General features: G+C 40.0%; 2 protein-coding genes across 6 annotated transcripts; one reads left to right on the forward strand and one right to left on the reverse strand.

Annotated features, from left to right (window-relative positions):
* Window positions 1–16,795: 16,795 nt before the first annotated feature.
* On the reverse strand, window positions 16,796–20,188 carry LOC133782960 (APO protein 2, chloroplastic). Of its 4 annotated transcripts, none has more exons than XM_062222451.1 (4): window positions 20,033–20,188; window positions 19,682–19,888; window positions 18,632–18,975; window positions 16,796–17,778 (listed from the first exon to the last, which is right to left on the reverse strand). In XM_062222451.1, the coding sequence occupies exons 2-4, from the start codon at window positions 19,853–19,855 to the stop codon at window positions 16,947–16,949; spliced, it is 1,350 nt and encodes a 449-aa protein (XP_062078435.1). In that variant the 5' UTR covers window positions 19,856–19,888; window positions 20,033–20,188; the 3' UTR covers window positions 16,796–16,946. The 4 variants fall into 4 exon arrangements, with proteins under 4 accessions (XP_062078435.1, XP_062078434.1, XP_062078433.1 ...); XM_062222450.1 differs by having other exon boundaries at window positions 16,796–17,817; XM_062222449.1 differs by having other exon boundaries at window positions 16,796–17,820.
* Window positions 20,189–20,248: 60 nt separating this feature from the next.
* LOC133782962 (small ribosomal subunit protein eS21y-like) lies at window positions 20,249–22,043 on the forward strand. 2 transcript variants are annotated; one of them, XM_062222453.1, is made up of 4 exons: window positions 20,249–20,398; window positions 20,705–20,786; window positions 21,329–21,461; window positions 21,795–22,043. In XM_062222453.1, the coding sequence occupies exons 2-4, from the start codon at window positions 20,737–20,739 to the stop codon at window positions 21,858–21,860; spliced, it is 249 nt and encodes an 82-aa protein (XP_062078437.1). In that variant the 5' UTR covers window positions 20,249–20,398; window positions 20,705–20,736; the 3' UTR covers window positions 21,861–22,043. The 2 variants fall into 2 exon arrangements, with proteins under 2 accessions (XP_062078437.1, XP_062078438.1); XM_062222454.1 differs by having other exon boundaries at window positions 20,314–20,379.
* The last annotated feature ends 744 nt before the right edge of the window (window positions 22,044–22,787 follow it).

Below are 22,787 nucleotides of genomic sequence, written 5' to 3' on the forward strand. Positions count from 1 at the left end.
AGAGCTGAAGGTTTGAAATCAGCGATCTAGTCCTGAGAAGAGTCTTCCTTGCAACCCAATATCCGGGAGTGGGGGTTCTGAGCCCAAACTGGGAAGGACCATACGAAATCCAACATGAAGTGTGTCTGGGAACATATCGCTTAAGGAGACTTGACGGAACAGAGGTCCTAAGGGCCTGAAACGCGGAACTGTTGGGGTTTTATGCCCTAATTAAAACCCAAATTCTTTGTAATCTCATTTTATTATCAATAAAAGAATAGATTTCATTTTTTGACTTAGTCAATCACTTTGCTCACATATTTTATTTTCATGATTATTTGTTTAATATAAACTTCTATTAAATCCCGAGCATATAACTAATCTTATTTATAGTGACGTAATCACAGTGGAATATAAATATGATTATATGTTCAAAATAAGTTAGTCCTAAGATTAGTCAGTGTACCGGATTTACACTGACTTGCCAATCTACGATATGATCTACTTACACATTACAGTGTTATGTTCTTTCCAGAACATTAGCAAAATAGATAAGATCGGATGTATTTGTTACATCGGACAGGACCGATATTGACAGTTGATAAGATAAGTAAACATACCGTTATTATCTATTCTAGTCATATCATATAGTTGACCATAGGTCAATTCAATCTCAATTCTGAGTGGTTAGTATTCTAACTGATTGTATTATTTGAGTTCTTTGACTTGTTCGTTACCAGCTTACCCTACGGACTAGCCCATACTTACATCTTGGGAACTCGGTAGTATAATTGAGTGGGAGTGTTAATCATAGATATGAACATCTATAGCTTCTAATGAAGAAGTGAAACGATGGTTTCCTTTTAGTTTGGTTCAAGGTGTTAAATGATAGAGATCTCATTTCAGTAATTAAATTAGTTTACTGAAATATCATTTACAAGGAACTAAGTGTTTTAAGGATAAAATACAATGAGGGGTAAAACGGTATTTTAGTCCTATCTCATTGTAGACCGTCTATAGAGGATTGAGTGACAATTATGGTTGTAACAATGGATAATTAATAGCGTATCTATATTTGTTATAGAGCATTCTATGAATTCAAGAGTGCAATTCCAAGTCTATAGTGGAGTCATGAGGAATTAATAAGTTGGTAAATTTATTTGTTAGATTTATGATAACTTATTGGAGCTTGATTTTATAAGCCCATGGTCCCCATTGTACCTTGGATAAAATCATCTAGATAGTCTCAATTAATTGATTTAATCATCAATTAGAATTATCAAAGTTGACCAGGTCAATTTTGGATAGTTTCACAGAGTTGTGTAATTTTGAGAAGAAAAGAGAAATTATGGCAGATTTATTAATTAAGATAAATTGGTATCTAAATTAATAAATAAGTTTAAATCAAGGTTCAAATTATAAATAATTAATTTGATAAAGGATTTAATTAATTAAATCAATAAAAAATAATACAGGCCTTGATTTTAAGTCCAATGGGCTTATAATCAAATGAGAAATTTCACGGGCCTATAGCCCATGATAATTTCGACCTAGGGCTTCAAAATGGCTGTTATTTTATTGAATTTTTAATAAAATTAAATGGCCTAATTGAGTCTATAAAATGAGTGCTTAGAGAGAAGATTTTAGAGACGACAGATAAGTCATAAGTCAGATTTTCTGATAGTTTTATATTCTCTCTAAACACAAGTCCTTTTCTAAGCCACTTTGTTATTTTCTCTTCTTCTCTCTATATCTATCTCATGTGTTGAGAATTTCCCACACTAGTCTAGGTGGTTCTAAGAATACATTGGAAGATCGTGAAGAAAATAGAAGATCGGTTCAGTTTCTTGATAATACTCTGTGACAGAGAGGATACAAGAGTTAGAGAAACTGAAGGAAGGACTCTTAATTCCGCTGCGTATACTGTAAGTATTATATTATTTGTTTCTCTTTGAATTCAATTTTAGAAACATGTTTTAGGCTATCTCGTATTAATTTGTTTAATATTAGATATACATAAAAATAAATAAAGATCTTGTATAAGTTTATCCAACAGGAACATCTCCGTAAGTACTATTGTAACGACCTTAATTCGCTAATAAGGCTTAAGGGCCTTGATTAGTAAGCCGGGAGGGCATAACTGGGACTAGAGTGAATATTATTGACTTAAATGTGCGCATATGTGATTAATGATATTATGTGATAATATGAATATTTATGTGATATATGTGGGAACCACATTATTATGTGGTCAGGTTCATAGAGCGCAACTCGAGACGATCCTAGGGTCAGATAGCGGGGAAGGTCACAACGGGACTTAAGATAAGACTTTGGACAAGTCAGGGGTATTTTAGATATCGGGTAGTGATTTGAACTATCGGGTCATGAAAATAAATATATGGAGATATATTTGAGGTTAGGATGTCTAGGCGGGAATATTGGGGGATTTTACCGTTTTGGCCTCGGGGACAGTTCCGGCACCCCGAGCCTTGGGATTAGCTTAACAAGTAAGACAAGAGTTAAGAAGCCTTTAGGGAAAAATAAACCGACCTAATCTCTTACTCAGCTGATTACTCTCACTCTCAAGAAAAACAAAGGGAACTAAATTAGAAGCACTCAAGGGAATTGGGAATTGGAGCTGAAGAATTGTTGGAAGTTTAGTGAGATTCAAGAGTAAATCTTGAGGCTTAGCTTAGTGAATAAACCAGGACTGAATCAAGACTAAGGTAAGGGTTTAATCCATCTGTTTTTTTGAAATTCAACCTTAAGCTTCAGCTGGATTATTGAGGGTATTGTTCAATTGATGATTAGGGTGGAATTGAACAGGGGAAATCCTTGGAATCAGCTGAGTTTTGGCTAAGGGAGGAGTCCAATCAAGGAGGTAAGCTTTGTTTCATGAATTGATGATTTGAGTTTGAGTTTTGACTGGTTATAATAGGGTGTTTGTGTTCTTAGAGTCTCAAGGATTGGAGGTGAATCTTATATGGTTTATTGAGCTGAAATTTTGTTGAAATTGTGTAGCATGAGTTGGGGATATGTTGGGTGTTGAAGTAGGAAGCTTAGGGGTGGTTTTGGTTGAGGTTTTGGGCTTTCAAATGATGGGTTTTCTGGGCACGAAGGGAAGGGCCGTGGCTCTGTTCTAGAGCGCTGTGGCCCTAGGATGAAAAAGGGCCAAGGAGGCTCGGCCATGGGAGGGCGCCGCGGCGCCCAAAGCAAGGGTCGCGGCGCGTGTTTTGTTTAAGATGGCATTGGTTCTATTTTGAGGTAAGGGCCATGGCTAAGCTTCAAGGGCCGTAGCCCTTGGTTGCACACCTGAGCTTTTGAGGGTTTTAGGCACGGGAAAGTGGTCTAGTAAGCTCGGGATTGATTTCACCACCATGCTTGGTGGAATTTGGAGTCCCGGGAGTCAGTTTTGTAACCGGAAACCTATATTCGAGTATTAATGGAACCCTATACTTTGGTTGTGACTAGGTGATAAAGGCTTAGGCTCGGGAACGGATCGTGCTTGAGGGGCGTTGCTCGTAATTCAATAACCGTACAGACTAAAGGTAAGAAAACTACACCCGGTTGAATATTTGAACGGGACTAAGGGCTCCCTAATATAGATGGTTGAAAGAGTGGTATTATGCCACGTAAATTGTAACCAATGGCCCAAGCGAGCCACGGTTAACTTGTGCAATTGGCACGGCTCAGACACTGGTATCCGAGGACAACTTATTATGCACTGAGCTCGGTTTAAGCGGGCCGGAGTCAGTGGGTTAAACAGAGGGTGTGGCCTAAGGTGTCGGCCCTAGTATTTGTGTAAATTGAATACTGTATTTGGCTTTAGATGAGGTTGTTGAGTAATCTAAGTGTGGTTGAAGTTGCTTGTACCTTGAAATATGCTTATAAGCTATGGATTTGATAATTGAACATGCTTGTTAGAATATCTGCTTGAGATTACTATATATGTTGTGTATGCTGTTTTCTTGCTGGGCCTTGGCTCACGGGTGCTGTGTGGTCCAGGTAAAGGCAAAGGCAAGATCGATCAGCCTTGATTGGAGAGCTCTGTAGGGTGAATGTACATGACAGGCCGCTCAGCCGCCATGGTTGAGGAGATTACAGGGACGAGAGGACCAGAACCTTGTATTTGTCCTTAGTATGGCTAATATTTACTTTTTAACTGTTGGGTTATGTAAACCAGCTTTTGAACACTGATGTTTTGGGGATCCCTACTGTAAACTGTTTATAACTTATAAAACGTATCTTTTGAGACCAAAATGTCTTTTAACCCTAGAATACTTAAACTAATGACACATTTTTAAATTGATGACTTGATTAGCAAGTCTTGCACTTTATAAGTACACAGTGTAGCGGTCCTGGCTATCCAGGGCGTTACAACTTGGTATCAGAGCATCCTAGGTTTAAGGGTTCCTGAAGACAGGCTGGACATGTACATTCGCTGCTAGAGACAAGCTCAAATCAGGGTTCGGTAATGTGTATATGTGCTTATGTGCTTGTGATGAGCTATGAATGATGTTAATTACTGGATTGTTAGGAAGCATGAGATGCTGATAGGGCCTGGCCCTTGACTGCTGTGTGAAAATATTGGGGCATGTTTATTAACATCGCCGTGCATGTAAATGAGTATATGGATGATTAATTATATGTTGTGCATGGATGAATGCTTGTTTTACAGTTATTGTGTAGTGAGATTGGAGGCGTGCTTATTAGCAGCCAGTGCATGAGAATGGATGCTTATATGATGATTGTTTGAGAGTGGTTGTGTTTTACCGGTGGATCTTGGAAACACTTTTACCATGTCATCATGGTCTAATTTCCGAGTCGTTATTTGCAGATTGACTTGGATAGCTATGCGTCCAAGAAAGTCTACACGACTAGCCGGCACTAGGTCTGGGGCCGGGAATGATAACCAGGGCCAGAACCCTCCGCCAGTCCCTGAGAACTGGCAGCAGTTAATGGCTGATATGCAGGCTCGACTACAGAGTCAAGACAAGCAGATCCGTATCCTGCGACAGCAGGCTCCATCAGGGAGTGTTGCCCCTATTGTACCACCTGCAGTGGTACCAGTTGTGCAGCCTGGGGAGGTTACTAACAGGTGGGAACCGTTGTATGAGCGGTTCAGGAAGCAGCAACCCCCAATATTTGAGGGTGGACCGGATCCGTTAAAAGCCGAGCAGTGGTTAACTATGATCACTACAATTTTGGATTTCATGAGGATTGAGGGGCATGATAGAGTGGCATGTGCCACTTATATGTTGAGGGAGGATGCCCGCATTTGGTGGGAAGTGGCATCGCAGACTAGGGATGTTACTACCTTGTCTTGGGAAGGTTTCAAAGATCTGTTTGGCCAGAAGTATTATAATGTTGCTGTCAGAGCAGCAAAGGTTAATGAGTTTGTAAGTTTGGTTCAGGGCAGTATGACTGCAACTGAGTATGCCCTGAAATTTGATAGGCTTGCGAAGTTTGCACCAGATCTTGTGCCTACTGATGTTGCTAGGCAAGATCTTTTTATCAGGGGGCTTAATTCTATGATAGCCCGGGATGTCAGGATCACAATGGTACCTGGAGGGAAAACTTATGCCCAGGCCGTTGAGAAGGCTCTTACCGCTGAGGATGCGGAGAACAAGATATGGAAGGAGAGCGCGGTGAAGCGTGAGGGCCGCAGAGCGGTGCCTCCTTATTCAGAAACAGGTAGGGGCGGAGGCCCCAGTGACTTCAAGAGGAAGACTCCTGACACTTCGACCACTCTTGGTCCTGATAGGAGGGGTCGGGGTGGTCAGGGTGGCCGTCAGGGTGGCGGTGAGGCATGGTGGACCTATCCAGAGTGCCCGAGGTGTAGAAGATGCCATCTGGGCGAGTGTCGAGCCAAGGCATGCTTTGTGTGTGGGGCAGTAGGGCATCTCAGAAATGACTGCCCAACGTGAAGAAAGGTGAAGCGGGAAAGGTGGATAGCTTGACTCCAGCCCGAGTATTCACCTTGACTCAAGCGGAGGCTGAGGCTAGTCCCTCAGTGGTGACAGGTCAGCTTTCTAGTGCTGGCTTTCCTTTTACAGTATTGATTGATTCTGGTGCTACACATTCTTTTGTTTCTAGTAGAGTGATTGATAGATTGTGTAGACCTAGTGAGTATCGGACCACATTGGGACTTTGTTGCCTACAGGGGAGCTAGTAGTCTATATAAAAGTGTTACATAAAAATTGTCGTGGACGCACCCACATCCATAAAAGTGTTACAAAAAAAAGAGAAATAAAAACATAAAGTAAAAGACTCGGGCTTAGGCTTCTCCATGTCCTAATGCCTCCAGGTTGGCCCCGTCTGTCTCCTCTTCGTCCAAGGGGTCCGCATCAGCTTTCTCCTTAGCCTCGAACTCGGCTCTCTTCGCGGTAGGATCGGGGTAAAGCATGAGGTTCATGTTCTTATCCTAAAGCCAGGCCATGTAGATAGCCTCATCGAAGGTGGCCTCCAACAAGGCATCTGCCTGCTCTTTCCCTTGACAGGCCTCCCCATGCATTTTCACCTCCAACTGAAGCAGATCATCCAAGGCCTGGATCCGAGACTCAAGAGTGGTGATCTTCTCCCAATCCTGGCGAGACTGGGCTTTGGCTGCCTCCAGGAAAGCCTTAGATGATGCCTCAGAGCCCCGAACATAGAGAAGCTCCGCCTCGAGACTAGCCACCAGATTTTTATACTTAGCTTCTCTCTGGGACAAAGTTTCTTCAAGCTAGAACTGGGCCCAAGCGGCCTCTTCGCGGTCCGCTTTGGCTTGGGCCACCTCCTTGGCTAGGGCTTCCTTAGCGACTTCCCACTAGTTCACAGCCGCCTCCAATTCCAGCTAGCCCGTCTCCAATTTCATCGCCATCTCGACCACCAAGTCTGTAATGCCCCAAATTTCCTAATAAGGTTTAGGACCTTGATTAGGAGGCCGGGAGGGCCATAGTTGATTTATTATAATATTTAATGATTATATGCATATTTACGTGTATTATATTATTATATGATGGTGGATGCATGCATATGGGAGAATTCATTATTGTGAGGGTATTTTGGTAATTTGGCCACTGTGGGCGTATTTGTATATTTTGGGTGCATGACTGTGATTAATTAATATAGCCACAATATAAGGTGGATTGGTTCGAGCTTATCGACATGAGATGATCATGAGATGCAAGTGTTCGGTCTAGTCATAACGGGTTTAGTTCGGGGCTCGGGGTGAGTCTCGGGGTGGAATTGATGATTAGAGCATTACCGGGAATTAAAGGGTAATGGGATATGATTTATTGGTATTTGGGAATATTGAGATTAGCGGAAATTGGGAAGCGTTAGTTATGATTAACGGGATTAGTGGAATGTGCCAAAATTACCCTTGAAGTGGCTTTAGAAGCTTTAGAAGACTTAGGGGTATTTTGGTCTTTTGACCCTAAGGATATATATGACATAAAGGCTGTAGATTGATATTAAAACAGAGCCTATCCTCTCTTTCTCTCTTCCATCCCGTACAAGCTTCCTCCCTCACCTTTCTTTGAATTTTGAGAGCTCAAATGGAGGTGTTGAGCTAGGGAATTAAAGGTGGCAGCTAGGGAACCTGTAACAGCCATCAAAGGGGATTCAAAGCTGTGTTTGAGGTGAGTTTTAGCCTTTGAACTCAGGTGATACTCTGTTTTCTTCTTTGGTTTCTTCAGCTTTGATTTCTTGTTAGAAGTTTGGATTCGAAGGGGTTTTGATGGATGATAAGATTGGGTTTTGATGAGGGGAGGTTAGGGGTGTTGTCTAGGGGTTTAATTGTATGTTAAGAAGAGGTTTTATGAAGGTTTGAAGGACTGGTTTGAGAGGAAATCGCACAGGGGAAAAACTGGTTTGTTAAGGGCGTTCTAGCTGGTCGGGCTGGGCGCCGCGGCGCAGCAGGGGTGCGCCGCGGCCCTTGGTGTCTGTCAGGAGGGAGCCCTTCTGTCTGAAGGGCGCGCCGCGGCGCAGCGGGGGAGGGTCGCGGCCCTTAAGGCCATTTTGACCAAAAACACGTTTTTAGCTTGGGGATTCAAGCCATAGGCCTCGAGGTTGAACCTAGTACCCGGTTAAGTGGGGATTGATGTTCCGGAGGCTAGATATTGATTTGGGAACTTAAGTTGATCATTTTTATTGATGATACCTTATATTTGGTTATGACTAGGTGACCGTTAAAGGACTAAAAGTTGATCGTTCTCAAGGGTCGTTCTTTTAATCGTTCTAGCTCAACTTTGAGGTAAGAAAGCTGCACCCTGTGTATATGAGACATGCATGGCTATTCTTGATGCATGTTGGTTGATGATTATGTATGTGGCTATTATTGATGCATGTTGGTTGGTTATTGAGTATGACATGCATGGTGATTATTGATGCATGTCAGTTGGTTATTATGTATGACATGCATGGCTATTCTTGATGCGTGTTGGTTGACTATTAAATGTGACATGCATGGCTGTTATTAGTGCATGTTGGATTGCTGGATATATTACATATGATGCATGAGAAACATGTGTTTGGGACATGCTTTATATACTGAGTATGATACTGTTCAGAGCTTGAGCCTCTGCGTTTATGCATGGCCCTAATAGCACTATTACCTGTTTAGTAAGCATGCTAAATGCCTCGTTTATGGATATGGAACATGCGATATGTGATTGGTGGCATGTCTTACTTGTGAGTGACACTGACTAGTCAGGGACCGACTCTAGAGTCGAGAATCATGCATTGAATGGCTCTATGGCATTAATGCCAGACCGACCCTAAGGCCGAAGAAATTATAAGCGCTTGCCTAGTCTATGACCAGATGTTTATGGCCAAGATATATGACCCCGGTGACTGTTTGTCACACGGCCAAGGGACGCTGTCCATGGCATGACTCTAGAGTCGGGAGGAAGGTTATGTTGGTGACCATTCACAATGCACCTGTCCTAATCAACTTATGAAAGGATCACTTATCAGTTAAGCCCTGGTGATCCTATCGTCACATGGCTAAAGGGAGCGATGCTCATTATTGTGACTTTTGGATATTGTCACCTATTTGCCTGGACTGATAGTCCTGAATGGTTATTATGATCGTTGTTGATATTATACCATGCTTTATTGTGTTTTCTTGCTAGGCTTCGGCTCACGGGTGCTACGTGGTGCAGGTAAAGGCAAGAGGAAGCTGGACCATCCTTAAGTTGGAGAGCTTAGGTGATGATGTGTACATATGCAACTGCTCGTCCGCCACGGCCGAGGTTTAAAGTGGAACTAGGGTTGAACCCTGTTTTGCCGCTTAGAACGGCCTGTTGTAAATATTTTCTATAATAAACTCTGAAACTTTATTTTCGGGATCCCAATGTATATATTAAACGTTCTAGTGAAACGTTACATCTTAACCAAAATGTTTAAACCCTAAACCGCTAATCATACTTAGTTACACGTTTTGGCCAAATGACTCGGTTAGCAAGTTTAGCACTGTTTACAAGGCACACCGTAACGGTCCCTAGAGTTTGGGGCGTTACAAAGTCGGCATTCCAATGGGCCAGTAAAGCATCTTGGAACAAATCAAAGTTAAAACAAAATACAAATTAAAAATATGAAAAGCAAAGGAAGATACGGGCATATGACTTACAGCAGTGGCCTGGTGACGAATAGCCTGGGAGATGAACAGAGCATCCTGGTTTTCCAAGATGGCGTACCGTTTCAGCTGAAGATTGGACATGGTAGTCCCAACCTGATCCAACAGGTCCGCGGCGAATGGGGCTGTGTCCTGCCCTAATTTGGGGCGAAACCCAGTCTCGGCAATGAGCCAATCCACGATCAGCTAAGAAGCACTGAAGGCAGCTGGACGCTCGTAGAACTCAACCTTACGACGGATCGTCAGAGCCCGGTAAACCTCTTCCCTCTTTCCCCGATCGTCTTCCCATGTCTGGGACACTATCTTCGACTGCTCCTCCCGCAGGATCATCTCCCCCTCTTCAAGAAGAGCCGAATTGACGGGGAGCATGGGAGCCTTCAGAAGTTCCCGAGTGGCGAACTGACTTTCCTTGAAAGAATTCTCAGCCAGGAGAGGTCTTTAGTCTTGGCCCTCTTCGCCCGGTTCGCGGACTCACCCGCAGCCGAGTCCACAGCCCTCTTCTCGGACCCTCGACTCGCCAGAGGTTCCTGCTCCAGGTCAATGACCGGAGGTCGAGCAGGTTGGGGCGGGACAGCTTTGGTATGAACCGTTGTAGTAGGGATCGCGGATGAGGCCTCCCCGACCATATTCAGCTCTGGAACTGAGCCCCCAAGAATCGCGTCCAACACCTTGTTCTTGGACACGCCTCTAGCAGCTTTCTTGGCCGATGCCTTGGTCTTGGCCGCCCGGGCCTGCTTCATCTTGACCACAGGGTTAGACATATCGGATCCTTCTGAAATAGACAAACATAAAGAAAGTCAGCAAAGTATACGAGTAAGGATAAAAAGTGATTCAAAAGAAAAACTAAGCTAAGGTCCATCGGGACGAACCCTTATCTAGAATTCAGGCTCGACTCAATTCTCCTAAAGCGAAGGAATGAATTCGGTCTCCCATGTCGTCCAGATCCAGGAAATTTCCATACTGAAGGAATCTGGACGAGTACATGAGAGTCTCCGGGTCTACAACGATGGGGGATGAAGGTCTAATTTCTTTAACGGCCCCGAACAGGGGGCCTCGACAAACTAGTCTATCCCTAACTAAGTGCCTAAAATGGGGAGCATAAGGCAAAAGCAAAGGCGAATTACCTTTCCCCAATACACTAGCCCCGGGAGCCCCCGTGTTCGGCTAAGCCTCGTCAAAGAGAGCTTCCAGCTCCTCGGAGGCGGCCCTCTCCGTTTGTTGAGTCTGTTCCCTCTTCCTTTTTGCTGCATCCGCCCGGGCTGCGTCTTCCACAGCCTTGATATATTTGAGGGCCAGTTCCTCCCTCAAAGCTGAATCTTCCTCGCATTGTAGCCCTCGGAGGCTAGGGGCCACAATGGTCTAGTTGGCCACCAACATCCCAACTACTCGCAGGTTGGCAGTGTTTACATAGCCCCTACGTCCAAGTCCTCCACGCTTAACGTGGCGTAGAACTTCTTCCGATCAAGAATCGACTGGGTAAGGGGGGTCTGGGCATAGGGTTCTGTCATCCAGGACTGTAAGTTGAAAGCGGATAACAAAAAGAATAAAAAGAACGAATTAAACTAGGAAGAAAGAGACTACTTACCCAATCACTGGAAGTCCAGCATCAATGTGGGGTTCTTATCCAGGAGGAACCTGGATGTCATAAACCAATAGTGTCTGACATCCGGGGGATGTTTCCAGGAATTGGTGGGGCCGGGATAATTGCCATGAGGCTTTAGTCTGTAGAAGTCGTCCCGGGTCTTGTCCTTGGCGTTAAGCTGCGACTCCAGCTTATAAAAGTACAACACCTCAGTCGGGGTTGACTCTGGTATTTCCTTCACCACACAAAAGATGCGCCATCCCGCGAGGAGCCGGTAAGCTTGGGGTAAGAGCTGAAACGGCGCGATCCCTACGAACTTAAGGAATTGCGCGAAATAGTCATGGAGCGGGAGAGTGGCTCCCGCGCTGATGTGGCCCATGCTCCAGGCCCCAAATTCGCGCACGCTGGTGTGGGCCTTTTCCTCCTTCCTGGCTAGGCAGTTATAAAATAGTCCAGGAGTCGACTCCATGCCTAAATGCTTCTCCAGGATATCCAACATCTGGTAGTTCCGGAATAGGTTCTTCTCCCCGTCCACCTCCCACGTGTTGCCACTGGGGGGTTTATGTCCTTCCAGGATGAAAGGGGCCGCTTGGACGTACTCTTCTGGATGGAGGGTGACGCCATGACTCATGGTTGATGATCTGGGAACAAAAGGGAACAAAGCAAACAACCAAGCAGTTAGCACCAAAACCCAAAAAGGTTGGTCAAGGTACGGGGGCTCTCCTACGAACTGCTTGGAAGAGCCCCCTTCGGATCAAATCCGGGATCACCAAAGATCTGCAGAACCCTGATTGGGAACAAATAAGAAGAGTTTTTTCTAAGGCTTTCCCAAGACGGCCTATTACCGCTTGTTCAGGGACAACCCGGACCTGAGAGGATCCAGGACAACCCAGAAAATTTGTTCTCTTGTTCTAAGACACCCAGAGCTACCCTAAACGGTGGCCCCGGCTCTAACAGCCCTATAGCTATAACAACAGTATAACAAAATGATAAGCACGAGAAAACATGAGTAAAAGGGTCGGAAAACTTACGGAAAAGTGTCGATTGTGGAGGATGATATGTTTCCGGCGACAAAGTAGGCAGAACCATGGTCTTGAACAAGCGGAGGCGACACGGAAGTTCATCCAACGGTCGGGTCGAAGTCTCACTTTCGGGCAAGGGTGTAGAAATCAAACACGTAGGAAAGAGATGACGACGAAGGTAGAGTAACTGACGCAGAATTTCGTTGGCAAGCTCGGACATAAAGGGTCCTTTCTGTGATTTCATTCATTCGAAGTGCGTAAAGTTTTTGAATGAAAATCTGGGGGTATTTATAAGAACTGAAAATGTGTTTTTGATCGCGCAGAGGCATTAATTAGCCCACTCGAGTATCGGATCGCGGTTTCCCAAAGTCCCAATCTGCGCCGCCTTGATCCAACGATCCACATGAAAAGCATCTCAAAGGCCGTCTTATCCAACGATCCTCAATAATGCAGGAATATTAAAGGATCCGTTCGTGTAGATGGGATGCTTCAGAATTCACGCTGACGTTTGTCTGCCAACACGGTAATCAAGAGAATGTCTCCTAATCTGTCAGACTCGAGTACCTTCGACGCGCCAATTGCAGGGTGACACGTGTGTGTATCATGATGAAGCTCAAAGATCAGGGGTCATCTATACGGCCCTGAAGTAAATGAACTAGGGCTCTGGTAAACAAACCCAGATCCTAGTAATCGGACCGGGCCTTTGGTATTCCATTAGGGACGTTAATACAAACGCTTGTGATACAAGCTCTTGGCAATCAATTTCCCATGAAAGCAGACTCGTCTCCTTGGGAATGAACCGAGATGTCGAGAATTGATCCGGGGAAGGAAGCAAGCCTCCACCACACAAGCACAAATGAAGGCTTGGGGGGTAAATGTTATCCCTGTTTTCATCCCAACAGTCACGGCTCCGCATATTGAGTCCATGGGCCACTCTGAAAGGGACTTAAGGCCCAGATCAGGCCCCATAGACAAGGAAGGAGTGAGCTTTGGCGGCCCAAATATTAGTACAGCCCAAACAGTGTCCCATAATAGAAGCCAGGACCATGAAGTTGGCATGTTGCATGTTCCCGAACCCTTTGTCCGGTGTCGCCAGAGATGTGATGAAGATATTGTTTCCTCCAAGTCTAAAAATAGACCGGGACGACAATGGATGAACCCGGATCCTGGTAAATGAAGAGGGATGTTAGTAAATGGACCCGGACCAGTCGACCAGGTTGGGCGTGATAAGTTGTCCCCGATACTAACATCACCCCGAGAAACACAGAGTTTTGTCCCCATAACTAACCTACAGAAGAGGTTACATATATAATGTACGCCGTTAGTTCAGAATTGTACTGCCACTACTCTGACAAATCTTGTCCCCCAGATCTCCTTCGAAGCCCACGCAAACCAGACTGAAGCTGCGTATTGTTGTCACTCTTATAGCGTAATTTCGCTCAGGCCAGCCCAGTAGGCCCTGATTAGTGCATTTTATTTGTTAAAATCTTTTGTATTAAGCCTCCACCAATGAGCAAATAGTGTTTATACCCTTATTGGTCCCGGATTAGTCTGGCCCAAACCCAGCGCACGCAACTGCCTATAAATATGAACAGTTGTGCACTAGGAAGGGGATACGATTCTTCTCTTGTAAGCATACATTTTGCTCAAGTTCAGAGAGATCTTATTACTTAAGCTCCTAAAAGCTCTAATACAATCGACTCGTGGACTAAGGCTCTTTAACGCCCCCAACCACGTAAAATTCCTTGTGTGATAATATATGTTCTTCGCTTTCTAAACTCTCTTATCTCTTATAATTATAGTTTTTGAAAAACTCGGTAAACAAATTTAGTTTTGAATTTTGATTTTAAATTTAATTAAAATTAATATTTTAAAAAAAATTATTACATTTAATATTTTTTAAATATTTAAATGATTTTTTAAAATAACAAACAAAAATGATTGATTTAAACGAATTAGAATCTGCCACGTAGGTTTTTACATGACAGATAACAGTAAGGTACTTACGGTTGTAAAAAAATGTTGACGGAATGTATTTATGCCGTAAAAAAAAATTACTAATTTTGAAAAACTTATGTATTTTCGCCACCAATTATTATTTTTAAAAAGAATAATAATAGACATTAACTCATTTTACACACAATAATGTGTTATGCATTTTTAACCATTTAATTTTTTATCAGGGCAAGACCCACTATTTTTATGTCTGATTTAAGATATATAATACATTATTGAGTATGTAAAATGAATGTGTACCTAGCCTTACTTTTTTTAAAAACTCTATAATAAGTTATTTGGTAAACATATTAAATAATTTTTTTTTGAAAAAAATAAAAACTTGGTACAACCATTTTAACTTAAGCTCTATAATTATTTTATGTATTTACTTATTTATTATATATTATTTAAAAAATTATTGAATATTTATATATAAAATTATAAAAATGTTTTTTATTTTAGTAAATTTATATCAACACCCAAAAGAAACTATATCAACAAACTATTTTAATAATATTACTTTTGTATCTCACAGTAATTTTCAATTATAATTTATACAACACAAAACAAATTCATGCTTCAACCATTTTTGGTGATAGTACAACTAAAACTAATTGTAAGCTACAACTTTAATAAATTGGTCCTTAATACGTAACCGTTATAAAGGTATCAAGGTATCCCACATCATATAGAAATGAGAAAATTAATACATATATAAGAATATATTAAATGTATTGAAATCATTGTCGATTAATTTTCTCATAAATCTTAACACGATATCATATCAATAATAATATTGGTTTTGAAAATATTCATCATTTTGAGAAGGAAAGGAGGTCACATCAAATAATAACAATTATATTTTACAATAATAACAATATAATTTAGTAAATAAAATTATATAAATTTAGTTTGGTTGCCACTTAAAATAATAATAAAATAAACTTTCTATTTTTCAATTTAACATTAAAAATTTTAGCTTGATTATAATTCACATACAAATAAATCTATTGAACATGAAAAAAAAATTAAAAAATACACAATTTTTCCAAAAGAGTTAACTCTATCAAAACATTAATATTTTGAACATGACAAATTCACTAAAACCAACTCTTTAAACGAGTTTATATTATTTTGTGATGTTGATTTATGATAAATTTATTCCAAAATTAACAAAAGTTTACATGATTAATTTTATGGTGTTAAATCATCTAAATTCAAAATTCAAAAAGACTATAAGAATACAATAGGTTACTTTGGAAGCCACATTAATATCAAATAATGAAGTGTTTGGTTCTCGGGAAAGTTTTAATCACTAAAACTTCAATAATGCTTAACAAAACTTCCAAACTCTTATTACTTATCAATCATTAAATGTGTTACAATGAAACCCATAACAAGAAAAGAAAAAATAAACAAAACTCTTGTGAAATAACAAAACAACACTTCAACTTAAACCAAAGAAACTAAAAAAAAAGAACCAAGATGATTATATATGTCAATATTATAGTATACGAACAAACTGGTTTATGTAAAAAACAATGATCTAGTTGCAAGGAGGGCGAGTGTTCTCTGGACTAGAGGTCCCTGTGGCAACTTTGGCAACGTCAAGGGCAGATGCCTCAGGCTTTTTCTTGGAATACAAGGTAAAGTAACCTAGAGTCATGGCAATGGCAAACCCACCCAGGGCCATTCTCATGGGACAGTATGGCAACTTACTACGCTGGTGTAGTGCCTCGGTCGAGTTTTGCCCGGCGGTGGCAACTTTTTGGTTAGTTGTCTTCACTCCTTCTGCTCCTGCCATTGTCTACTTTGGTTGTGAAATTTTGATTGTAGTTTGATAAGGGAAAAAAAGAAAAGAAAAGGGAAGAGTTATGTGGGGTAGATGGTAGAGGAATTTCAGCAAACACTTGGTGATCATTGAGTAAAGAGCATTTTAATTGTGCCACGTGGGGTTTTGTTGGTTAATGGTTGATCTGGGTATTGTTAGTTATTATTGGTTAAGATGTTTTAGTGAAGACTTTTTCAATGTCTCATGTGGGCATGAATGTTATAGAGTTAATAGTTGTGGCTTCCATGTCTTTGTTGACTTTGTCTATGCAGATTTTGGTGTGTGGTCACTCTTTTAAATAGGGTCCATCAAAACCAAGTAAATGAAACAATGAATAGCAAAGGTTAAAAGCAACTCTATCTATCTATCTATGGATCTATCTATTGGTATTAATTTGTATCTCATTTTTCATGAGTAGTTGAATTCAAAATATTGAGAGGATCCGAATCTAGTGTCAAACAATGTTTATAAAGTCTCTCATGAATCATAAATGCACAAATCAACACATGAAAGGGGACAATACACGAAATATACAAATCAACAAAGCTATACGTGGCAATAGTATTGGGTTATCTAATATTCAATTGTGATTTTTTTTTGTTTCCTACGGTGATTACTAACTCAGCTCTGAAAAGTCTCAAGTCTTTTGTCGAGGTTAATTTAATACGAATATATACGACAATTGTCTCGGGAAATGAAACATAAATAAGAGTTAGTAAGATGTTTTGAAGCAAAAGCATAAATTTTTGCAACATTTGCTGTTTGAACAAGGAACAATACCATCAATATGACTTACTATTAAAGTTCCAATTTCGATCACTGCATTACATTTACAAAAGATAACTGAGAAATATCAACAATAGAAAGATTTATAGAATATATATTCTTTTTTCATTATGTAAAATATGATTTTCAAACTACCATTTCAGCTTCTTTAGGATCTGTTGGGATTCCCACATCTAACCTCATGGTTCCTCTGAATTGTTCAGGAACGGCTGCACCAGCCTGCATACACATTTCAACCACAGCAGGGCCTTGACCATAGAAGCTCCTGAGCTCCCTCTGCAATGGTGGACCATTAACATCAGGAACATGCCAGACATACCGTGGCGGTATCAAGTCATCAATGACGGCAGACTGCCAACCATGCTGCCCGTTTCGCTGTTGGTGTTTGTGGGCACCGCAGTTCTGCGCCTTGTGGCCACTGGGGCCAATGTGTAACTCAGGGCAATATCCGCAAACTCTTACTGGATAAAGCTTCATTAGCTTCTGTGCTCCTTTCCTCATCTTTTCCCATACTTGAAGTGTTTCCTCAGCGAGCAATGTTGTTTCTTCTTCGTTGGACGGACCAACTATTTCAAAATCGGGTATTTCAGTTAGTATTGGTGGCTTAGGAGCTTTAGGATCAGGATCTGGCAGTTCACTTTCATCAGCGTCTACAAATTCACTCTTGTTAATTCGAATTATTGGCTTTCTTCTCCTTTTAGTGGGAAAGTCAGGGATGTCAACACCAGCTTGAATGCAAAGCTCAACTAATGCTGGAATCCGCGGAATTGCGAATCTCTGATCATGAGGAATTCGTTTCCCGAGGCGGTCATAGAGGTGGTAAGCTTCAACAGGTAGAAATATGTCTTCCACGGTTGCAGTTGTCCAGTCATGAAGGCCCCTTCGAGCACTGGCATTTTGGCCTGTACAAGATCTGAATGGATGTCCGGTTGGCCCCACATGAATTTCATTACAGTACCTGCATAATTGTATTGAGGCAGTCAGAACAGTTCTATGACTTCTGTCACAAAAAGGGTGAAGGGGTTCCTCATTTAAAAGTTTCCAAAAGAATTCAATACACAATATCTACAAAGAAGCTACTATCATAATCATATTAATTTGGATATCTAAAAATAAAATGGCTTTGGTTGGCTAGGCTATAAGCACTTTTGAGACTAAAAAAATTTAAAAGTCACTTTTAAAGCTTGGTTGGATTTACTATCCACTTTAGCTTTTGAGTAGAAAAAGCTCTTCCCAAAACCACAAAGAAGAGTATTTGAAAAGCCCAAAGCAAAAAGCACAAGTGATGCCAACCAAAGCCAATGTTTTGGCACATATTCAGACTATTATTATTATCTATTCCAGACAAGAAGCTTCAACAGCTCCACTTCTAAATCAAATGAAGAGATAGCTTGGTTCAACAAACCAATGATAATTAGTATGAGTAATGAGTGTTAGAGTTATTATTTGAGGGTCCTTTAGTCTTTTCTTAGGTAACGCTATTTTACTATCTTTCGCCTTTTATAAAGGCTTGGCTAATTAGTTTGTAAACCTATAATATTTTGCTCTCAATTTTGCAATACAAAAAATCTCCTCTTCTCTTTTCATCTCTTTGGTCCCTCACCTTGAGTTTTTTATGGATTGATCTTTGAAGAAGTTAACAATGAGAACATCAACATAGTATGTTAACAATCATAGAAACAGCCAATTTATTTTCAGATGAAATTACTGAAAGCACTTACCATGTATCTATTAATTTAGGAAAGTGAACAAAATGAACCATGCTGACCAGCAAAATATGTTGCATAGCAGTTCAGAGAAAGAAAACTTACTTGCAAGCATGGACAGGTACCGCTCTTAAGAGCTTCTTAAGATTGTTTATCAACGCTATTCTTGAATTATAAACATCATAGGCGATTGGTATGAAACTTTTTACAAGCATCCCATTCTTTGGAGGTGGAACTGGTCTTCTAGGCTGACCTTTCCTTTTCTTAATCCTCTCCCTTGCAGCACGCCTCAATTCTACTATGGGTACTGGGAACGGTTTCTTCTCCTTCCTGGAATAGTACCGAGGCAAATCAGTATTTTGAGGATGTTCGGCCTTGATAACCGATGCATACGATGGATGCATCTTCTGAGATGACTTTAATTGAACTTTGATTTTATGGTTAGAGTGCTGCAAGTGGATAAAAACAACATTAATCAAACTATGAGCGATTAACATAGATATTCCTTTAAATTTCTTTTGGATTACTCTCTTAGATTGAGGCATAGAAATTCAAGAAAAGTAATTGTCAAGTGCTGCCATTGAAAAGAACATACTTATATACTATGCAGAAAAGCATAAGCTATTGCAAAAGACACAATGCAATGCAAGCAAACTTCAACTAATGATCTTAGCATCATCAAAGAATTAAAAGCGCAGGGCGGATTCGAAATAGTTCAGCTGACGCAGACACGAAGTTATTGAATATAAGAAGGATCCAAATTGCAAGCTAACCTATTTTCAACATTGGTACTGAAGTTTATCAAGCAACTCATTAATGAAACACCAACAATGACAACAGTGAAGTACAAACGATATTCAAAGCTATATTAAAAAATTCTTGATATCTTTGATTTTCCCATTGGGGCAAGTACTAGTTTCCTCTCTCTCTCTCTCTCTCTCTCACACACACACACAAATCAAGAACATAATCACCTCCTCTATGTGTATATAATTGCAAAAACTTTCCCAATTCGAATATAGCTGGACCTTAGTTCACTTAATCAATTTTACTAAATTCAAAATTCAGTGGTTAGTAACACTTGATAATAATTAATACCCACAACCAGTTATATCTTTTAAAACAATAAAAAAGCCTCAAAAAAGACATACCTACCTGCATAGAATAAAGAAAACCAAGACCAGGGCATGGGTTAAACTTCAGAAATTCCGATTTGACACCGAGAGAAATCCTGAAAGGCACCATTTTGTGAGTTGAAACCAATCCTTTACCACACCACAAAGCCCTAGCACCGCCACCAACTGAGGAACTACAAGAGCCGCATTCCATTCTCAAAACCCAGAATCAATACATGCCCAGAAGCTGTTACAGAAAGAGAAAGTAAGAATTAAAGAGCTAAACTTCATCCAAAAAAAAAAGAACAACGCCAGGGTTGATTACTAATTATTTTTACATGTAGCTCTATATAACTTGGAAAAGCATATAAGAATGAGAAAAAAATTATACTTCAATGTAAAAATGGGAGATAAACAGCTTAAAGGAGAAGCCTTCTCTGCAAGTAGAGATTTTTAGCAGAGTGCCATTTCTATCGTTGGTTAGCCAAAATACCAGAACGAAGACGACGACACGATAAGGGAAGGATTTTCTGGATATCAAACTAATGGGCCAAGAATTAATATGGGCCTAGTGTAAAGCCCAATTCTTTAATCATTCACATATGGTAGATGGTTTGATCTGATTGGCTAAGCTATTTATTTACTCTGTGCGCGAGTACACAGAATCATATTGGTTATCGAAGTCTAGCGCCGGCCCTCCTCTAAATCCCTTCTTCGCTTTGCTTCTCTGTATCTCAAGTGAGTCCATCACATCTAGGTATTTGCTTTTTCCTTTTCTCAATTTTTGATTTTGTTAGTGCTTTCATTGTTGTGTTGTTTCTATCTTTTGATGGTAATCTTCAGATTGTTAAAGTTTTTTTCTTTTTAATTATTTTTAGAAAAGTATTATTTATCGTGTGTATATTTTCATATAATTATAACTTTGTTCCCGTCTTTATAATGAAGCTACAAAATTTATTCCGATTCTGTGATGTTAACAATGAAAAGGGTTTCTTTTTCAGTTCCTTCTACTTCTAACGTGTTTTTTATTTGATTTTTTTTAATTATTTGGGTTTTTGTATAGGTTTTCCAGAGAAGTTAAATTCACTCGCCAATATGCAGAACGACGAAGGTGTTATCACAGAGCTCTACATTCCCAGGAAATGGTATAAAACACATTTTAATCTGTTTTGGCTGTTAGTTTAGTTCATAACATCTTTGTGTACTGCTTAAAATTGTCTTGCATTGTTCAGTATTAGCCACTCATAATCAATTATATACAATGTATTCAAATCCCATGAAATGGTGTATAGCAATAACACAGTTTAATCAGTTTTTGATACTTAGTTTAGTTGAAATCATCTTTTCTTTTGTATGTACTTTAGCTCAAATGGATAGGCACTTGGTTTCCTTCTTGGGCACTTAAATAGCAATTACTACAGTTTACTATAGTTTTCTAGTCTCCAATTGCTTAAAATAGTATGGTATTGTTTAGTATTAACATAGTCAAATCCCATGAAATATTATTATTTGTTTAGGCTTGACTTGAGTTCATTTTTATCCATTGGAACTCTTAAGATAGCAATGCATTGTTTAGTGCTAAGTACTTTTACACAAATAACCAATAATATACGGTACAAGACAAATGGAGACTTATGTTTGAAAGTGAGACCGAGCTTCATGGTCTAATTCATGTGTTTGGATGCAGCTCTGCAACCAACAGGCTGATCACTTCAAAGGATCATGCATCTGTTCAGATTAACATTGGACATTTAGATGAGAATGGTGTCTACACTGGCCAGTTCTCTACCTTTGCTCTTTGTGGTTTCATTCGTGCTCAGGTTCGCTTTCGGATCTCTTTTTCATGCTTTTCTTTTCCATTTTCTAGTAAAAGGGTATGCGTTTTTGTCTCACTTTTCAATGTATAGTACCTTTTGATTGTCAGATACATTGATCTATCAAAGTCTGGATGGTTGTTTAGTTCATGTGGATTGTGATTGCAGAAACAAAAGGCTCATAATTGTCATTTGAACTTTTGTTCTCTGACTGAGCATTTTCATGTGCACCTTATTGCATGCTTAAGAAGCTTGGTTGTTTTGTTACCAACTTCTTTCTATTCACAACTCTCACTCACATCACAGCTAACAATTTCGGCCACTCTATTTTGTTGGCAGGGAGATGCTGACAGCGGTATCGACAGGCTCTGGCAGAAGAAGAAGGTTGAAGTTAAACAACAGTAGAAAGTATCATCAAATATGTTGTAGCAGAATGAATCAGAACCACATCTCTTTTTCCCTGTCTTTTGAATGATAAACCATGAAAATTGACATTTTTTTAGTTGGAGACTTTAGTTTTTGGTGATATTATGTAGTTGGGATTGATTTTTAAGTGTTATTCAAATTTATATGCCTCTTAATCATGCATCATTGGCTTCTTCTTCATCATAAGTTTCTAAAATCACCAAATGCTTGTTAGTGCCTAGCTCAGGGCATCGACCAGAGACATTCCCATGCATTATATTTACGAAAGAGTAACTAAGCTTGTTTGAGGTTTTGCCATTTTTTTTCTTCTCTTCTAAGCATTCATTTCATTTGTCGTGCCAGTATGAAATATGGGGAAAATGTTTAGTCATCCCATTGGTCGAGTTGTTCGGCCGCCCCAACCTTTTTTTTTGTGTTTGATAGCAAGGAACAAATCAAATAAAAAAAAGGAAGGTTATTTTAAGACTACCTTATTACATCTAAGTAATTAATTTATAATTAAATGTATAATTTTTTTCAGTATATTCTGTATTCACCCTCACTATTTATTTATTTGGTAAGACCCACCTAATTTTTTTCATTTCCACCCCATTCTCTTCTCTCCTCCCAAACAACTTTTTTTTTTTTTTTCACTTTTCTCATTCTTCCTCCCTTTTCTACTCTACCAAGAGGATTACGCCATTATATTGGAAGTACTTATTATATGTAGCAAGAGTTAAGAAAATAACATACCCTTTACAATTTTATTTTATCACTTTTTAAAATGTTTTGATTTTTTTTTAATAAAGGAGACTAATTAATCTAATATAAATTAGAGAAGTAAATCATAAGAACCAAACAAATTCACAGACTTCAAGTGGGTGGTATGTGAAAAAAGAAAGAAAAAAACATACAAGGACCACAAAA

The sequence above is a fragment of the Humulus lupulus genome, chromosome 6, assembly GCF_963169125.1.
Source record: "Humulus lupulus chromosome 6, drHumLupu1.1, whole genome shotgun sequence".
NCBI classification, from domain to species: domain Eukaryota; kingdom Viridiplantae; phylum Streptophyta; class Magnoliopsida; order Rosales; family Cannabaceae; genus Humulus; species Humulus lupulus.